Below are 20,395 nucleotides of genomic sequence, written 5' to 3'. Positions count from 1 at the left end.
GCAATGCCATTTTGTTTAGGGTTTCTCGGAGCTAATAATTGTCTTTTGATTCCATTAGCTTCACAAAAGATGTTAAACTCATTTGAAGTAAACTCTCTCCCTCTATCTGATCTTAAACATTTAATCTTCATACTAGATTCATTCTCAACTCTATTCTTGAATATCTTGAACTTATCAAATGCCTCAGATTTTTCTTTAAAAAATGCAACCCACACCATTTTAAAAAAGTCATCCATTAAAATTATGAAATACCTTTCACCATAGAATCCTATAGTCTTCGTAGGACCACTAAGATCTGTTTGTACAATCTCCAATTTTGCTATAGTAGTAAACTTCTTGCTGGGAAAAGAAGTTCTGGTATGGTTTGCCAATACACACTCCTTGCAAAATTGTGTTAGTAGGCTTAACAATCTTAGGCAAATCTCTAACTGCAAACATCTACTAGTTTTCACAATGCTGTCAAAGATTATATTACAAAATCTCTTATGCCATAAACAACTGTCATCTACCGTAACAACCAAACATGTCATTTCAGTTGGATTCAACTCAAATACATTACCTCTAGATCTGGTTCGTGTTCCAATTACATTTCCATCTTGGTCTTTGATCATGCATGTCTTCTCTGTGAATTGTAACTGATAACCTCTATCCACTAGTTGTCCAACACTTAGAAGATTGTGTTTCAAATCATCAACAAAATATACATCCTTAGTGTTAGTCTTACCATAAAGAGTTATAGATCTAGTACCTTTAACATGGCATGCTACATTGTTTCCAACTCCGACAATGCCTCCATCATGACTTTTGAAGTCAACAAACTTGTTCATATCACCAGTCATATGATGTGAACAACCACTGTCAATTATCCAATCAAATTTCTTTTCAACCTGTGATACCAAAGCCATTTTCTCTGGACTTTCTTCTTTAATAGCTACAAGTCCTATTTCATCATCACTAGCACTTATTGCTTGTTCATTAGAATCATCTTCTTCATTTGCATACAAACACTCTCTATTTTTCTAGGGTTGAACTTTCCTTTATACTTTTTCTCTCTTTTAGGACACTTAGATACATAATGACAAAACTTATTACAAGTCCAACATTAAATTTTTTTCTTACCATCCATTTCTCTTCTTACCAGAAGGGCTACTCCTTTTTTTTTGCCTTCATCAGATCTGCTACTGCTAGCAAAGTCTCCTCTCGCACTTGTGCTCCTTGATAAACTAGGTTGAATATTTAGGGCACTGAAAGCTGTTTCTATTTTGGTCAATTCTCCAGACTGTATAAGCTCATTCTCAACTGCTTCAAGTCTCCCAACTAATGCTTCCTTTGTGAAATCTTTCGTACAAGAGATCAACAACTATATCACTTGAACTGCTTGCTTAAATGGTGGCATTAAGCTCTTCAATATCTTCCACATCACCTCATCATCTTCCTTGGTTCCTCCTTGAGATCTGATACCTACAGTAATTTCTGATACCCTACCTACATATGTTCTTATAGATTCATCTTCCATCATTTTAGTGTCTTGAAATGCACAAATCCAACTTTGTAGCCTCAATTTCTTAGAATGTTCATTACCTTAAAATCTATTTTCCAAAGCTTTTCAAATCTATGAGAAGTATCAAATGATTTTACTTGGTTGTACTCAATTTTAGGAAGTGTAGACAATAGTGCTTCTCTAGCTCTCATGTCGCACATGAAAAAGTTCTCTCTCATCCTTGGTACAAGTCTCCAATGAACTTTGAGTAGTAATTTTCTTTTTTGATTTTGTCAAGATCCAATATCTTGGACCTATACACAACATATGTGTCTTCATCTTCTCCTTCCAGCTGTCATAATTTGTTCCATCAAACTTCGGACTATCCCTTTTAAATATGTTTGCCATGGGTCTCCCAAAGTTGTTAAATTTTATCTTCAAGGACCTGATGCTCTGATACCAATTGTTAGAAACCAAAGTCACCAAGATAGCAGAGGGGGGGTGAATTAGTTATCCAATAATTATCAACTTTGAATAATCTCAACCATTCAATCAAAGAAAACAACAACCATACTAAGATGCACATACACAATTACACCAGATATGTTAACTAGAGAAACCCTTGATTAGAGGGAAAACCTCAGTGGCAATGATGCCCACAAGATGATGTACTAATATAAATATTCCTTGTTAGAGGATGGACCCTGTTAGGAGTCTATTACAACATTTAGTACATATGAGTCCCTATTAGGAGACTTTGAATCCCTGTTAGGAGATTCCAACCCTGTTAGGAGTAGGAGATTCCAACCTTGTTAAGGAGTTTTGCCAACCATGTTAGGAGTTGCAAAAGGCAGAAGGACCCACTGTCCAAACAGTTTCTGGGGCAAGACCACTGAATTCATTGCCCAACTGATCTTTCAACTATTCCTTGCAGAATAATTGTCTGTACTGTACTTTAACTTCTTTCCTCTGTCTTGTCAACTTGACCAATCATTGTCAGACTTTGTAGACCAGGTCATGAACCTCGGATCCAAATATCAAACTTCATATCACATAATAAAACCTCAGCAATGAAGTTCTCTTCAACTTCGCTCTGCTCTACTTATCTTCGCATTCTGTTCTTCATGCTTCTTACAGTCATTCATATATCCCATATACGTTACATACATAACAAAGGAAAATGTCCTTCCTTTATACCGAATCCATAAAACAATTTCTCGAGTTGGTTATTACACCTTCTCAATTAATTATTATTGGACTTCATTAAGAACATGTTACACTTAGCAATAACATTAATCTTTCGTCTTGTAACTTGAATAACTTTTTGTACGTGTAACATTATGACGAGCGAGCTTAGCTACGTCATCTCTAGAATGTCTTCTTCACATCTTTAAGTTCGGCTTCTCAAAATAGCAACTCTGCTAAGAGATATAACAAGTTTACTAGGACATGCTTCGGTAAACTCTATCTCAGAACAGTGTTCACTGAAACTTGCATAACTTCTTTCAGACTTTATATCTTAGGCTTCCGAGGTTACCTGCATATACTAGACACATAGGATTATCTCCCTTTAACCTCGTTTAGTGAAAATGCTCAACTATCTGTCTGTACCAACTTAATCTTTACCATTGTTCTTCTGTCAGATAGCACAAAAAAATGCTATGTTGACATCAATGACAAACACAGTCATGAATGTAACATATCATCATGATAATGATCTAATTATGTCTCTACAATACCCCCCAATAGAAGTATCATCAGCATTTATGCTTCCAACAATAGGGCCATATAAGTGTGAATGAAAGAGTTTTAAAATTCATTTGGAGCTGTTCTCAATACTGTGAAAAGTACCCTTAGTTTTCTTGCCTGAAACACATCCTTTGCTGGTCCCTTCATGTGCATGATTAAGTATTGGTAGGCCAGTAACCAGCTTCTCCATAATGGGCAGTGCTAAAAAATGTAGGTTACCCAATCTTCTATGCCAAATTTCACTTGAGTTAGAAGAATTGTGAATTAATGCTTGAGTAGGAACAATGCATAGTCTATAGAGATGTCCATGTCGAACTCCAATAACCTTAGATGATTTGATATTAGAATTCTTTGGCCATATAATAACTTGACCACTTGTAAATGCAATGTGATACCCCTCATCTTCCAATGCAGATACCGAGACAAGGTTTTGCTTGATTCCTGAGATGCCAGAATTTACTTCTAGGGAGGTGATTCGAACTCCTTCAAGGGATTAATTTGAATCATCTCCAATGGTCACTTGATCAAAAGAACTACTTGGAGTTAATACTTTTGAAGTGTCCTCTAAATCCTGTAATGTGTCGAGATGCACCATTGTCAATTATCTGGGTGTTATGATCAGTAGGTACATGACTTAAAAATGCTGAATAAAATAAGAATCCATCTGAATCCTTTTTTGTAATGATCTTATTAACTTCAGCAATAGCAGTGCAGCATTTAGAATTTTGGCTACACTGATTTTCATAGTGACCAATGTTGTTGCAGTTATAACATTTAACCTTTGTTGAATTCCTTCTTCTAGATGTAGGACCATTGTGAGATTCTTTATCTTTCTTCCTTTAAAATGATTTTTCTCGCTTTTCTTCTTTGTGGACTGCGATGTTAGTGCATGGGCCTCTTCATTAGCAGAGCCTTTGCTGATTCCTTCTGTAATCAATCTTGATTCCTCTTGTATACAATCTGCTTATAGTCGATCACTCTTTGGGAATTTTAATCTTGCACTAATTCCGTGGACAAGAGATTCTCATGAGTTAGGAAGTCCATTCGAAGTCAACATTGACAATTTCTTGCTATCAACAATATGACCAATGGTGGAGAGGGGATCTATTAGATCTGAATTTTTCATAGAGTAGGATGTAATATATTCTCCTTTAGCCATCTCGATGTGATGTAATTTTTGTTTCAAAGCAAGTGTTCTTCTTGTGTTAATTTTGTACATAGGCTCTAATGTCATAAACATTTCTTTAGCTGCCTCAAGTTTGGATGTGATTGGTACAATGTGATCCTTTACGGATTCTACAATCATCCTCATTTCTTTGATATCGTTTTTATTCCGCTGTACTAACTCATTTTCGCAGTGGGTGAATCAATTTCTTCTCGTACAAGCTTAGCCGGTTCACTTTCTTTCAAAGTGAGTTTTATTCTAGATGTTCAAGCTGTGAAGTTTGAAGGACCCTCTAGCCTATCTTCAACCTTTAATTCATTCACCATCTTGAATGTTGAGAGTATGACAAAGAGTAGAGATCAAGTATTTTAAGATGTTACTATGATCTGTCTGATATATAGATCTTAGAACCTGCTTTGATACCATGTTAAATTATATCAGATTAATACCAGTGAAATTTTATCTAATGATATACACAAATAGATCTCTCATTGATATTTTATTAAACTTAATCTCTGTATTTAATTTCTGATATAGTTCTGTAATAGTTGATTTCAATCAATTTCAGAATTCGAGATAGTATGTGACTTCAAAGAAATAAGTTTCCGATGAGTTTTGAGTGCTGTCGATTCCTGACCAAATACGATCAAATAACTCTGAATGCCGTCAACTTCACAACCAGATATGTATAGAGAACTCCAAACCTTCTACTCTTTTCAGACTGATTTTGGTGACAATAAGATATTTATTACTTTTGTTGCCCCTTAGGAAAGGTCTATGTGGATATATATATTTATATCTACGTAAGGACACAATGAAAGTCATGTCTGCTAACGAGTCCGATGTTGATGTAGTAATGTCGGTGGATAACATACCACCAATAATATAGCCTTTATTATTACTTCCGAATAATAATAGTAGGAGAATAAAAGTGATTGATAAATACTTAGAATGTTTCTGGATTTTATTGTGTCAATGTTTTTGCATTAACGTTGTGGATCACATTGTGTGATCCATCATCAGGATGAAAGATAGAGAACATGAATGATGAAAATAGCAGACTCAGCCAATAAAAAGGGTTGGGAAGGGGGGGTTGCTTGAAAGATAGGAGGGAAGAGAGAAAACCAAGGATAGAAAGACAAGTGGCCAAGGAGAGGGAAGACATAAATAAAGGGGAATAAATCAAATACGAAAAAGAATAATCAGAGATTCAGAGAGTTAACAAAAGAGCAATTCAAAGAAACATCTATATACAAACTAACATCTATATATAGATATAGATGTGCCTTTTGTTTTCTATTTTTAGAATATTTTTCTTATCCTGGTTATTGATTCATATTTCTTTATTTATCTGTATTCTTTTTCGATTGTTGTTTAATGTGTTTCGTTTATAGATTGTTTTATTTGTAGTTTATTCTTTTATTATTTTTTGTTTTTATATTTCCACTTTATGTATATACTTTTATTTTTAAGTATATATATATCTATATCTATATCTATATCTATGTATATATTAAGGTAGCTGCTTATTTTATTTTATTTTATATATTACTTAGATAAAATAAAATAAAATTCGAGTGGCTGCTTGTTTATTTAGTTTTTGTTATTTTGTATTTATGTAGGTGCCTTTGTCTCTTTTTATTCATTTTTTTGTTTTGTTTTTTATCTTTTGGTCCATCAGAGAGGTTGTTGGTGGCCTCGTGGGAGAGTTATTGTTTTCTTTCTTATTTTTATCTTTATATTATTTCTTTTATTATTATTTCCTCATTTTTGTTTATTGTTATGTCTATTCCTTTTTTTCCTCATTTTGTCTCTTTGTTCTTTCCTTTGTGGTTTTTATTGCTTTTATTATTATTAGCTTCCTTTATCCATTTTATGGTTATTTTCTTTGCATTATTAGCACCATTTTTGTTTTTATTATTATTTGTTATTATTTTATTATATTTTTGTTAAATTTTTAAGTGTTTGAGCTCTCTTTCTTTAAATAATTCTTTTGTTAACTCTTTGATTATTCTTTTTTATATTTGATTTATTCCCCTTGATTTATGTCTTCTATTTCCTTGGCCACTTGTCTTTCTATCCTTGGTTTTCTCTCTTCCTTCCTATCTTTTTAGCAACACCCGCTCCCCAACCCTTTTTATTGGTGGAGTTTGCTATTTTCACCATTCATGTTTTCCATCTTTTATCTTGATGATGGATCACAGAGTGTGATCCAAAATGTTGATGCAAAAATATTGACACAATTGAATCCTTAAACATTCTAAGAATTTATCATAGTTACACCACCTTGGGGGAGGAGGGGACAGGGGAATGGGGGGACATAGGGGCCTTAATTTGGGGACGACAACGTGGGACTGCGGGGGTTGTATATACTATACATATGGTACTTAAAATGCTAGTTATGAAAAGATGTATTGTAATATAAGATATAAAGATGTAAAAGAGTAAATACTTGAACATTGCATTGAATTGGAACCTCAAACATTGAACTTAAATAGTCAAATCAGTAAATAGTTAAAACCAAGACATCCCCCCATCCTCGGTGGAGGTGGTGGAATCTGGTGGCGCTGCTCGGGACGAGGGAATAGAGTCCCCAAGTGCCCAGTGCGTCCCCATACCTGTCCCCAGATCGTGAGGCAAAGGCACGTCCCCATGTTACTATGGAATCTATCTAGGGATTGTAGAAATGTGCTCTCTATGATTGATAATAAAATAATTTGCTTAATTTATATCACTTAATTACTGTGGTTTATTTGAGGAGAAATAATTTAGATTAATATAATTATTCAATTATATGAAAGAAAGTTTAAATCAATAAATTAATAATTTAATGTTTCAAATAATACTTTGTATTATTTGAAAAATTGTTATAAGTTAGATATGTTGGTCTCTTGACACTAATTCTGAACATATCAAACACGTGGGCTTCTTAAACAAGCGCATGGGTCTTGTCCATTTAAGTTACCAATAGGATTTTAAATTCCTTTTATTCCTATATCCATTTTTCACCGTTGATCCTCATCTCTCAATCTAAACCATCCATCTCTTTTCATCCAAAAAAATCTATATAACCAACACCTAACTTGTATTCCCACCCATTTCCATTGAAGCGTTTTTTATAGCAGAAAATCATGAGCACACATCAAAATCGATCATCTTGGGCAACTCAATGGGAGGTTTGACATATGTTGTTTCAGTGGTATTCTTGGTTCGTTTGACCTCTCTTGGCCTAATCTGGAGTATTTCGTTGATTTGTGTTTTTAGTAGTTTTAAGTGTTAAATCAGTTCCTTTGGACTCAGATTTCCTCACACAGAGTAGTAATATATGTTAACAATTCCCTTTAACCACCAGGGATACCAAATCAACACGATTAGGCCCTTAAATCAATCAGGACATAGGAAACACCGAAACCCTCTAAGTACATAAGTTTTTATGTTATAGATGGTAGTATAGAAGTGGGAATAACAGGAGAAGTCAGATTATGTGAAAGTGCTGATATTGGCTTATACTTGGATCCAATACATCGATACAGTTTATTTTAATATTTTAATACAAAAGATTCCTTTTTTTTTTTCTTTTGATTATAGGAAGCAAGCACTCTAGTTTTGGGTATCATGAATCTTATAGACCAATAATAAGCTTGAATCTCATCTGACATAATCCTTGTCTTCTGTCTTTTTCACATTACCATTTTGACTCAGTGTACCTGGTGGGACAGTTTCTTATTCGTTTTTAGGCCTGTTTTGGTAGTGAGATGTAAATTCGGTTTTTATGCTGAAGTCCAAGCAATGGGTCATTTAGGTTGGTTCTGCTTGTGATCTGCAAATCAATTTTGTATATTAAATTAGCTATACTTATGAAGGATATCCAGCATTTTTTCTAAAGCTTATTTGACTTTAGCATGGCTTATTTTATATTTTAAAAATCTATTATCTTCATTCTGTACCTTATGTGACATTGATCTTTCTATGTTATGCAGCATCGTATGCAACATCAAGATTTGGGGCAACTTGTGCTGGGTATCTTAGGGTTGATTGGTTCTTAGCCACTCAAGGTGGAATTGTTTTCTATGCTGGAAAGGAGTTTGACCTTTTGGGAATTATGGCAAGCATGCAATCTATGTGTTGTGAATGGAGCTACAATCGTGAACAAGTTGCTTTATTATGTTCTGTTTATCTCAGGCACTTTGGTGGTCTGTTCAAATTTTATTTCACATCCTCAGTTAGATATGTTTCCTAAATCCTGATTTGTTATGAGATCATGGAAGAAGATTTAACATGAATATCAGTGCTCTTACTACAGTACAGTACAAAGAGTATGTTTTTGAAGTTTCTTTATCTATGTTGCTTTTGTGTTATTGATTTCTTTGGTGCGACGTTGATGTAAATATTTTCATGCAAATCTTAATGGATTATCAATTATAAAAATATTTTAAGTATTTAGAAATCCTGACTTTATATTTTTTGTATACAGTGTAAGATAACAAGAATCTAACGACAACCGTTATCATTGCTGGAGTGGTAATATAACTTAGCTGCCCTTTTATTTTCATTTTCATGTGGTTCGTTGTTTGTTTTAAAAATAGAGAATGCTTTCTCCCTGGTAATTTTCTAATTTTTATTAAGTTACTTTCTGGGCTGTGATTTGTCAAAATTTGGATTTTTTGTTTTTTGGTTTGATGACTATACCAATTCAAAACCCAGTTTGATGGACTGGACATCTTTCTGTAACAGTTTGTGAACATGCTGCAGATTTTTTTGTTGTCTGTAAACATTTTTATTTCAATTTCTAGATTTAGATTTGAGTCAGTGAGTTTTGAATTTGGTACCTGATGTTTTGAATGTAGGTTCGTCTTTATTTTGTAACTATTTGGCTTATTTTGGAAAATCGGTTGATGATATGTGGAGAGTGGAAATTGTTTCTAATATGGATGCTTTTAATTTGTTCTTAATGCAGGAGTTGAGTTTCCTCATGAATCTGTCCGTGTAGCATACTAGTTTGCTCCTCGGCAAATAATTTTGGGTCATATGTACTTGATCACTGCAAAATTTACTATAACTAAATAGAAGAACAAAGCATGTAAATCAACAATTTATTGAGAACAAACTTGTTTAGTTGTAAGCATGGGAGCCACTAGGGGCTTTAAAATCTTTGTTTCAACTTTAGCAGTTTCACACTTTCAAAGACAAAGGTTGGAAACAAAGGTTATCTTTGGAACTGAAAAAGCAGTTGATGCATGGAGACTCGATCTTTCGCCCTTGCCATAAGACAGTGGAAGTATATTTGTAATCTCTCTACATAAATATTATTATGCACACAAGCAGTAAATAATTGATATGACTTGAAGAGGCCATATATTGTTTGGAGCATGTTTTAGACTCAATGCCTATTGTGGGTTGCATGTTAATGGCCGCTAGTTTCCAGCCTTTTGGTGAATGCCAAGTTGCTTTTTTAGCAGGACTATCAGGATTGTGCACATCTCAGGAATGGAGAGCCACAGGATTGTATTGTTTGGATCATCCTACTTCCTTTATGAATAATCTTCAACTGAACAATAAAGTTTTTTGCATCCATTTTTGAGTTCCATTAACTCCATCTGCTCATCTTGCAACAACAAAATGGAGCGGTGAGTAACCATCAAGATGCTATATAAGTTCCTATTTATTCAAAGAAGCTTTAAGGTGGATCATTCTGATTTGTTCATGAATTTCATTCTACAAGTAGTGAAGATATTGGATGGAATACTCTTTTATTATTTAAATATGAACTGGATAAATTTATATTATTTAAATATGAACTTGATAAATATTGACATCTAAATTTTTACGGTGCAGGTATAAGGTAATCAAGCTATTAGGGGATGGCACATATGGAAATGTTTGGAAGGCTGTTAATAGGCAGACTGATGAAATTGTAAGTAGTATGTAGCATCAATTTTGATGGTATCTTGGGAACATACAAGACAACTAGTTTGATTCTAGTATCTGTTTTCATAGGGCATTTACTTGGATTGTAAAAGCTGGTATTTGTTGTCTCAGGTTGCTATTAAAAAAATGAAGAGAAAATATTACTCTTGGGATGAATGTATGAATCTTAGAGAAGTGAAAGTATGTTTTTCTTCACTTTTTGAATTCACTGTTATTTTTTCTTGTCAATTTTGATTAAGCATAGTTCCGTCAGTCAAGTGGTATTAATTATTCTTTGGATGCAGTCTTTGCGCAAGTTAAATCATGCCAATATTGTGAAGCTCAAGGAGGTTATAAGACAAGATAATCACTTATATTTTGTCTTCGAGTATATGGTGGGTTCAGCTATTTTAATTCTTTGTTTTCCATCTCATTTCACTCTTGTTAACTGTAGCTCCAAAGAAATGCAATTTGTTACAGAACATAACAGAATTTTGGTAAGGACCCTGATATTTTCTGTTTGCTGGATAGGAATACAATCTGTATCAGATAATAAAAGATAGAAACAAGCTTTTTCCTGAGTCAAAAATACGGTATTGGTGCTTCCAAGTGTTCCAGGGTCTTGCTTATATTCATCATCATGGATATTTCCACCGTGACCTTAAACCTGGTAAAATTTCTGAACATGTTTTTACATTTTGGCAAGGTTTCTCAAGATAGATGTGATGTATTCTTCTTGTTTACAGTTGATTGCTGAAATCCACTAGATTGAAATATTATTGATTCTATGCATTAGCTATATCAAAATCTTATAGTTGACCAAAATGCAAATCATTGGTGTACCTAGAGAAGTAATTCGTCGCATCTTTGTTTTACTTAGATACTTGCTGTGATTGAGTTGTCTACCTAGGTCCTTGATTATCAAGATTGCTGTTTATTGTATGCTACCGATATGATACTTGGTATGATTCATGTTGGTAGATTAATAGTATTACAAATATATCGAGTCTGTTTTTCATTTTTAAATAAATGTTTTTATTTTTATTTTTTGCATATTGTATTCTGTCAGGTTTATAGTATTCATCTTAGCCTCCATGCTATAGATCCGTTGCCTTCTTCACGTGTTTGTGATTAGGAGATATTTTGCTCTTCTATTTTTTCCTTTCTTTTGTACTTCTTCAAAGTAATTAACACCACTAATATGTTATCTGTTTGCTTGAGATCTGTTAGGTGTCGTTATACAGTTTTATGGGCCTCTTTTTGGTCTATTATCAAATATAGCTTGTGTTGGCCTAACTTAAGGTACTTTAGTGTTCTGATGACTTTCCTCCTGGAATTGTGGTTTGTGGTGTGTACACAGAAAACTTGCTGGTGACTAAAGATGTTATCAAAATAGCAGATTTTGGTCTTGCTCGTGAGATTTGCTCAAGTCCTCCATACACTGATTATGTCTCAACACGGTGGTAAGGGCTAAATTATGATATTATGCTGTTAATAAAAAATCATTGTTGTTAATGTGATCTTACATATATGTTTATGGTGATGTATTTATGGCAGGTATCGAGCTCCTGAAATCTTGCTTCAGTCATCGTACTATAATGCTTCAATTGGTTAGTATTTTCTGTGATACAATATGGTGTAGTTACTATTATGTTGGTGTTAAACATAATTTCTGCAATGTTAAAAACAGATATTTGGGCAATGGGGACTATTATGGCAGAACTTTTCACATTTCAACCACTGTTTCCCGGATCCAGGTATGCTTGTTAGCTAATCATTATTACACTTACAGTGCTTCAGTCCCAATTCTCATTTATTATTACCTTAATTTATTGATTATGAAATCATCCAGTATTTGAATTAAATGAGAGGCATGTCGTATAATCTTATTTTCTTATTTTGGTGATGGATACAGTGAAGTAGATCAGATCTACAAGATCTGTAGCATTATTGGCAATCCCAATCATCGGACATGGCCAGAAGGTCTAAGACTTGCTGCTTCTATGAATTACCAATTTCCTCAGGTGTGAAGTTCAGTTCCTGTATATTTTGTTGACTTTATACCATGTTACCCAAATCGAAATTAAAAAATGTTTTATGTATGGTTGAACAGTTCTAGCTGCCTTGTGTACTTAAAAAATATCTCATGCATTTATGTTGAATATTGTTACCAAGGTTACATGGGGATGTGGGTACTTAGATTACGTGTACAGGTATAAGTATGGCTATTTTTCGAAATAGGGAACAATGGTACTTGGGTACGTCAATTTGTTTTAATATATAATTTATATTTATAGAAAATCTGAAAATGTGAGTCGTGACAATGGTTTTTCAAAACAAGAACAGTGATAAAGTTTGCGGATATAATGTATTGTTTTTTTTTAATATGTTTGTAATAATAATATATGCTAAATGTTTAGATGCATAACAGAGAAGGCAGACTTTAAGCATGAACACAAAGATTATAAATCATATAATAATGACAAATTGCAAATGATAAACTTCTGACTTGAACAGTGATAAAGTTTACTGTTTATCAGTATTGTATTGAAGTTTCAGACTGATTACGTATTGAATGAAGCTTGATAAACAACAAGCTGATAGGCAAACAAAAAAAGAAAATAGCAATCAGAAATCTTAATCAAGGTCCTTAGCTATGACACTTTCGACTGAGTACCTGGTACTTAGGTATGTATACCCGAGGGCACATACCATGCAACATAGATTGTTACCTATGGTTGAGGAGCTCATTCGCTCTATCTGTGTGCATTAGAGTTTCTTGTTTCTATGGTTCTTGTTCGTGTCCTTGCATGCATTAAAAATTTCTTGTACATTGTATATCATGGGTTTCACTTGTAATCTTATGACCTTAGATTTTTTAGCATCAAGTCAGGGAAATGAACTGGTGTTTGAATTTTGCAGTTCAAATCAACCAATCTTTCATTGGTAATACCAAATGCAAGTACAGAAGCCATTGATCTGATAAATGTAAGTCAATGCTTTCATGATTCTTAATTAGATTTATCCTTACTGAGGGCTGGACTCATGTATGCTATGCTAACCTGATAAAACCATCACAGTCTCTTCTATCATGGGATCCAGTTAAGAGGCCAACTGCAGCTGAATGTCTTCGTCATCCTTTCTTCCAGGTTATTTCTTTCAGTACTATACAGCTCTGCAATTGTCTTGTTTCCATCTATTGTGTATACTCAAGGTTGTAATTTTTTTGTTTTATTTTGTAGCCATGTTTGTATATACCTCCATCACTTCGAATGAGAGAAATGCATCTGAAGCACCATTCTCTGGGTTAGTCACCTTCTGCATACTATTTAGTATTGTACAGCCTTGTAGTTCTTTCACACGAATATGAACTGGAGTTAAATCTGTGTAAATCCTAACTATAACGTTACTATCTATTTTGTCTCTTTTTCTATGCAACACACAGGCAAAGAAGGTTTTGGAAAAAATTCTGAGAAGCAAAATATTGATCGATCGAGTCTGAAAGAGGCTAATATCTTGCCAACTGGAAAGAAACAGTTTTTCCTGTCCACAGGTAATGGAAGCTTAAAACGGTAACAAATATCAAAACACCCAAAGTCATGAAATATCTTAATGTCTTCTGCCTTGTTGGAAGTAGAGTGAGATCTTATCTGATTGCTTCATTTGTTTATGTTTGATATTTTCTTTTCAGAGTTTCAGGGAAAAGGAGCAAGTGAAAGACAAGTAAGTTTATAGTATAATGGATTACTGTACTTGTTACTTTTGGGAATGGTAATTATAGAATGCAATGTAATAAATGCTTCTTTCTTTTGGGAATGGTAATTATAGAATGCCATGTAATAAATGCTTCTTTGTGTACATGGATTTTTTAGTACTGCAAATACCTTTGAAGTATCCTACTGTCATTATCCCCCCAAATTAAAAAAATAGCTTTCCGAGTGTGTCAAAATAATTTACTATATTGTGTTTCTATATTGGTGTAAGCACACTAAATTAAAACAAGATATTTTGAAGTTGTGTTGGAGGGTGAAGTCCATCACATTATTATTAAAGGATTTCATGCATTTGTCTTGGCCTTCTCATTTTTTTCGATTGAGCTTATTTTGTATATGCAGAATTAGTATTTGTTTTCACCTTTTGATGAAATAATTGTTGCTTTGCACCAGAACACAAACCATGAGCGTTATGTTGTCAGAAATACCAAACAGGGCCAGTTTCAACTCCGTGGTAGTAAACAAGGTAATGGTTTGTGGCTTGGATGTTGGTTTATCTTAACATTGTCCCAAATCAATAAGCCTCTTACTGCTTTGAAACTATCAATCAACTTTTCTTATTGCTTACCCATTTCATATAAGGGTTTTGTTATGTTTCTTTACTTTGAGATTCATGACATTCTTCTTACTAACCAGAAATTGCAAAGAAAGATGATTTTTGATCTCATGCATTTGCAAAGTCAAATCTAGGGGTTTAATTTATGAAGTGTCTAGTTTTTTAATATATTTTTATGTCGCGTTGTCTGTGGTGCCAGAATTAATTATCTTGCCTGAACATTTCTTACATGCTTCCTTGGGAAACTATATGCTTGTATAAAGATTTTAAATTCTCAGTTTGACATAATAGCATGCACGTTGTTGCCATTCTATTGCTTTTATTTTTGATATTTGAAGCCCCCTTTCAATCCTTTTTTTAGAGAAATCGCACAACCAATAATGTAGTTTTTTGCATAGTCACGTTTCTTCTTAAATTCAAGAGGATAGGATATTAACTATATCTTGAGGGAGACATATTTCTTTATCTTCAAATTTATTTAAATTTTACTTTATTTATCAATTAAGTTTAAAATGGTTATTCCAAAAATAAAAAAATGATTTCAGTATTCTAATTATTAGCTTTGAGAAAGCCGCATATGGTTGTTTATGTTTTTCTTAAGTCAGACATTGAAGGAATTGGTGAATCAGGATATTATTCATGACATATGCAGCTTGTTAGTACTGTGCATGAGGAACACATTAAAATTATCGAAGTAGCGTCGTAAATTTTGAAGCACTGTTATAAAATCATCGAATTAGAAGTGTAAATTGTGAAGCATTTCTGCGAATTGTGAGGTATACATTGGATGGACTTATTACTGGGAATAAAAAATTAAGATTGAATAATTGTACTATACATTATGATCAACAATAAACAAAAATTCTCTTAAGATACATAGCATGTTGACATCTTTTGTAGTGCAAGTGCTTCCATCTGCTTTAACTGTGTAGTTTTAATGTCAATGTTTGGAAACTACTCTATGATCCATTGTCAGGAAGAGAATAACAATATGTGTGTATTGCAGACAACGTTCCTTAAAAAGAAAGAGGAAAGGTTATGAGTCATGACCATGCTCTGCATTGCCATATTCCTCTTCCTGATGACAGATCATGTATTTTGATCCTAAACAGTGATTTTAAAAACACTGCACACTTAAAGCCAGAACCATACACCAACAAAAATTGACTTGCTGATTTGAAAGTAAAATGCCTAATTATTATTTATATACATCTCAGTCAATAGTGATATTGGAAAAAAAGTTAATGGGGACAAAATTGTAAGAAATGAAATTTTAATTGAAAAGCACCGCCCCATGTTCGCAAGGAGGATTGTGCTTGCAACAACCACAAGGTGCTTTCCAACGTTTAGAATTTCTTGAACATTGTGATTTCAATAGTAAATACAGTGCTTGCATAAACTGGATCTTTTGTAATCAGTTTTAATACTGTCATAAAGAATGCATGCAAGTTGAAAATGTTTAAAGAATGCATGGAAGTTGAAAATGTTGGAAGTTCTGATCAAATGAGGAAGACAAATGAAATGTTTCTATTTCAATGATCCTATAATTATGAATGCAACAATTATGTCTATATTGCTTTCAACCAAAGAAAGTACTCTCTAGTAACTTAGAAAATTGTTTTAAATATATGAGTATGCGTGTTTTCAATTTCATGGTCCTATCCAGCTGTATCCATATTGGACTTCATAAATGGTTGCATCTGTATCTGATACAGTGTTCATATCTGTTGCAGTATCTGTGTCCATGCAACTGTGGTTTTAATTCCTGACCTGGAGAGCCGTCGTTTGTCTACTCTATATTGCAATGAGAACTCTGACCATTAATCTATTTTAAAAATAAACAGCTATTATATAATATTTTTAATTTATTATTTTTTTCTTAATTTTTTCAATTAGAATCTCTGTATGCTTGCTGGTTTATGATATTGCTACAGCCTACAAGTGTATTCAAAAAATACTTTCAATATCTGCAGCCTTATTGCATCTGTATTATGAATTATCTATAGAAACAAGCTGGGTGCAGGATTATGTCGTTATGGGATTGAGTGATTGGGACCTAAGTTTGCTTACACTATGGAATATTGAAGACTGTTAGTGATGGGAGGCATGTAGCTTGTTTTATTTTGTTGATAGCATTTGTCCATCATGCTCTTGTCCAAGCTGTCACATGCTTGATGTTCAAAAGTTTTAAGGAAGAACACCTTGTTGTAATGTTAGCTTTAAGGCAGTTAGGGGGTGCATGTATGTGTGTGTCTGTGATTCTATAGATTGCTTGTTTTTTGTGAAAGCTTTGCAGACTTGCAGTAAACACATGAGCTTGGTTTTTAAGCTGGTACTCACCTTTTTTTTCAATTTTTGGTAGCAGGTGCTTCATGTGGGAGCAATAACGGAGAGGGCTTCAAGGATGTCCCTCTTGGTACGTCAGAAAGGTGAGATGCTCCAAGCATTAGTTTCTAATAGTGATCATAAGATTCATTGCTGCTTAAAGAGAGCATTTTCTTTTTATTATGATATTTGCAGGGGTGTTCGCAGAATAAGCATCTCAATATTATTACTATGCTTCAAACGCACTTACTTTTTTGTAGCAAAAGAATTGTTGTACCAGCCATATTTAGGATCTCCCAACTCTTGCTGTTGTCAGTCTGGTTGTTTCTGCACTATGCAATGTTTGCATTGTTCCTCACTCATGAGATCGTTTCTGCACTCTGCAATGTTTGCATTGTTCCTCACTCATGAGATTTTTTCCTCTTTCTACAGCATTTAGTTATCAATGCAAATGTGGGTTATGTTGTCAGGCAGATTTGCATAGATAAGTTGATAATTCGGTAGAGAATTAATTTGTTGTAAGGCCTCTCCAATAGCATCAATATGGATTTCAGTAATTGGAGAAACAATTACCAGTGTTAGTTCACAAAAATGTGGGAGACGAAACTAGTGTCAGCGCTAAATGATGTCATTTAACTTTTAAATCATTATTTTAGTGTTTGTACTCTTTGATTATTTTACCACTTTTTTGTAGGATATGTTTGTTTTACTTTCATGCAAAATAATTCTTGTGAATTTTATCTGGTATAGTAACAGATGTCTGTTTCTTTTTTCAGGAAAATTGGGAGACGAGCTCTAGGACATATATCTGGAACAGCAGGCACACATTTGAAAGCTGGGCTTACTGAACCATACATGGATATTACTACTGCCAATAGCAGAGGGCCTTCTTTACAGCCTCTGCATTTTAATAGACGCAATCATTCTCACCGGTCAAGAGCATGATGCATCAGAAATGGGTTATCCATTTGTCTTTACAGACAATTTGTGTCCTTTTGCACGCTTTTTAAAACTCTAAAGATTCTCCTATGATCTGTAAAACAGGCTGTGTTTCATACTGTCTTCCTTAGTGTGGTTTATAACTTCATAATAACATCTTGACTTATAGGAATATATGCTGTATAACTTTTGTAGTCTACATTATGATGCACAACCCCAGCATGTCTAGTTTACTCTGATCTTCCGCTAAATTTATGGCTGACATCACTCAACTTCTCTAATTCCTATAACTTTTATTATAGGAGAAAATAATAACTTGCCGTAACGTGTTCCTGGAAATGCTTGCCTTGAAATATTAAGTATATGCTTTATGATTTGGTCTGTTTTCTGATTCCAGTGGGCTCTCAAATTCGCTTGTTTGAATTTGTGATTATAAAATGTGCATCTTCGTTTCGTATGAAACCTTTGCCATGATGTTATTTGTGGCAATTTTGAAGTGAATCATTTGAGTTGCTATTTGCTTCAATACAAGAAATCAGGTTTGAGCCATATTAGAATAAATCATGGATGGGGTGACTTACAAAGACTTACAAAACAATAGAATTTATGTCGACTTTGTCATTCCAATAAAATGTTGGGTAATCCTGGTTATGAGATTTGTACTAATGGGAACAGATTATTTTACGCTCACCAAAACAATTTTGTTTTAAACTTGGTTTGGTCTTTTACAAGGGGGCGTCACTGTTAAGAATACATTTTCATCTATTAATATGGAGGGGATATCACAGCGGGATGCAATTCGCAAGCGTTGTTGAAATTGTAAGAACTAACCTTACATAGAGCACCGGGCAAAACAACGAAATGGCATCTTTGTGCCATGTTGAACATCGATGAGGCAGATAGTAACAAAGAATGGGCTATGTTTGGCAATCAACTGCCGAATATTGAATGTGCAATGCAAGCTAGCAAAGTTTGAAATGACTTATGGGGCAAAACGTTAAAGCTAGATGGCAATAGATCTTTTTGTCACTCCAAATTCAGTATTTAAGATGACATGTCCAGAATCATAATCATAACAAAACACTATTAACGTATAGATGGGAAGCACACAATTACTTTGGACCCATCTCTGAATCTTAAGAGGCACAATTCCCTCGTGTAAGATATGCAATGAATGAATGCTAGTACACTTGTTAAGAAAGAAAAAAAAACCTAAGAGAACAAGTGCGCATAATAGTAAAATTTAACTAACAAAAATAAAAGGACTATAAATGAAATACAACTCATTTATATGAAACTTTATATAATGTGAACATGGAAGATAAATTTTGATATGCTCGTTGATTGTTATTAAAAGATAACATAATGCACAACTTCGGTTATTACTCAATAATTCATAGAGCAATCAAATCAGATGTTGAGAGAATGACGAAACATAATTTCAATTATGGTGGTTACAGAAGAGAGAAGAAACGATTTTGTTTCCATTATCATGAAAATGTAACATACTAGATTCACCTGGGTCTACTTCCGTGTTTTTTTCATCTTCCATTCTTCCTTTTTATCCACATTTGCACGCAGCAGGTTGAGGAAGTCTCCCATGAAATCCAAAGCCATTTCTTCTTCCACTTCAACCAGTACAAAGCCAAATTCGGTGTGATCCCTTTCTCCCTCCAGATCGAAAGTGTTTCTCTTGAAACAGGTGTTGTTGGGTCTCAATTCCCAGGCAACAGTGAGCATACTGGAGATGTGGAATTCTTCCATTTATGCTTTAATAAGACTAGGCTAGAGAACATGCTTAAATTCTTCATTATTATATCCCTTTGGACTAGGGATTCTCATCTCGACAGGAGAGAATTCGTAGCTGACGTAACTCTCAAGATTGTTGTCATATAACAAGCTGGCTAAAGAATGGATTTGTTTCTCATTTATAACTGCTCCAATTAGATGAGAAATTTAAATCTTGTACTTAGCCATCTCATGACAAGACACTTCACACCCAATTCAAAACATCCTTATACAAGATTAGGCCAAGATTGCTTCATTAAATGCAAGGTGATTACGATGCTCTGAGAAAACCCACCATTGGACAATTGCTTGTTTCTTGAAGTTTTGGGCTATATCAGTCGAAAGTTGTCAAGTTTGGAGAAAGTGTGACTGAGCGGTCATGTCGTTGGGTTGCGGGGACACAAAAGCACTGAAGGAGTGACTTTGTAGAATTCGTGACAATGCGACATTGTGGGTTGGGGATTTCGGCAAAACAATAACCGAGCGACTTGAGGAATGATGGGATTTGCAAAATAGAAAATTTTGAAATGAGATTGTGATTTGCTGCTAACACTAGCTCTGAATGCGGATGAGCACTGGGAAGGACGAATAGAACTTAGAATTGAAGGAAAAATGGATCAGTGTCTTATTCGTTAGGTGATAGAGTTAGAGCATGAAAAAACTACTTGCAGGGGAAAGAGGACAAAGCGCACGACACAAACCAAACTGAAACA

General features: G+C 34.0%; 1 protein-coding gene across 1 annotated transcript in view; it reads left to right on the top strand.

The window, feature by feature from the left end:
• The window catches only part of LOC149540745 (cyclin-dependent kinase F-4-like), a 48,414-nt gene extending 30,181 nt beyond the window's left edge, over positions 1-18,233 (top strand). The window contains exons 2-21 of the mRNA XM_089801827.1: positions 8,375-8,710; positions 8,869-8,915; positions 9,352-9,672; positions 9,854-10,021; positions 10,230-10,308; positions 10,434-10,502; positions 10,607-10,696; positions 10,833-10,971; positions 11,662-11,764; positions 11,859-11,911; positions 11,992-12,058; positions 12,217-12,325; positions 13,224-13,289; positions 13,382-13,450; positions 13,544-13,607; positions 13,747-13,854; positions 13,993-14,024; positions 14,468-14,540; positions 16,996-17,059; positions 17,732-18,233. Coding sequence (XP_089657953.1) covers positions 10,014-10,021; positions 10,230-10,308; positions 10,434-10,502; positions 10,607-10,696; positions 10,833-10,971; positions 11,662-11,764; positions 11,859-11,911; positions 11,992-12,058; positions 12,217-12,325; positions 13,224-13,289; positions 13,382-13,450; positions 13,544-13,607; positions 13,747-13,854; positions 13,993-14,024; positions 14,468-14,540; positions 16,996-17,059; positions 17,732-17,900 — 1,362 coding nt within the window. The 5' untranslated portion in view covers positions 8,375-8,710; positions 8,869-8,915; positions 9,352-9,672; positions 9,854-10,013 and the 3' untranslated portion in view covers positions 17,901-18,233. The remainder of the gene's footprint in view (positions 1-8,374; positions 8,711-8,868; positions 8,916-9,351; positions 9,673-9,853; positions 10,022-10,229; positions 10,309-10,433; positions 10,503-10,606; positions 10,697-10,832; positions 10,972-11,661; positions 11,765-11,858; positions 11,912-11,991; positions 12,059-12,216; positions 12,326-13,223; positions 13,290-13,381; positions 13,451-13,543; positions 13,608-13,746; positions 13,855-13,992; positions 14,025-14,467; positions 14,541-16,995; positions 17,060-17,731) is intronic.
• Positions 18,234-20,395: the final 2,162 nt, after the last annotated feature.

This window comes from Cupressus sempervirens, chromosome 9, assembly GCF_028749045.1.
Source record: "Cupressus sempervirens isolate cs-2001-9-10 chromosome 9, ASM2874904v1, whole genome shotgun sequence".
NCBI lineage: Eukaryota > Viridiplantae > Streptophyta > Pinopsida > Cupressales > Cupressaceae > Cupressus > Cupressus sempervirens.
Note: the sequence above shows the minus strand (reverse complement) of the source record. Positions and strands in the feature narration are given on the sequence as shown.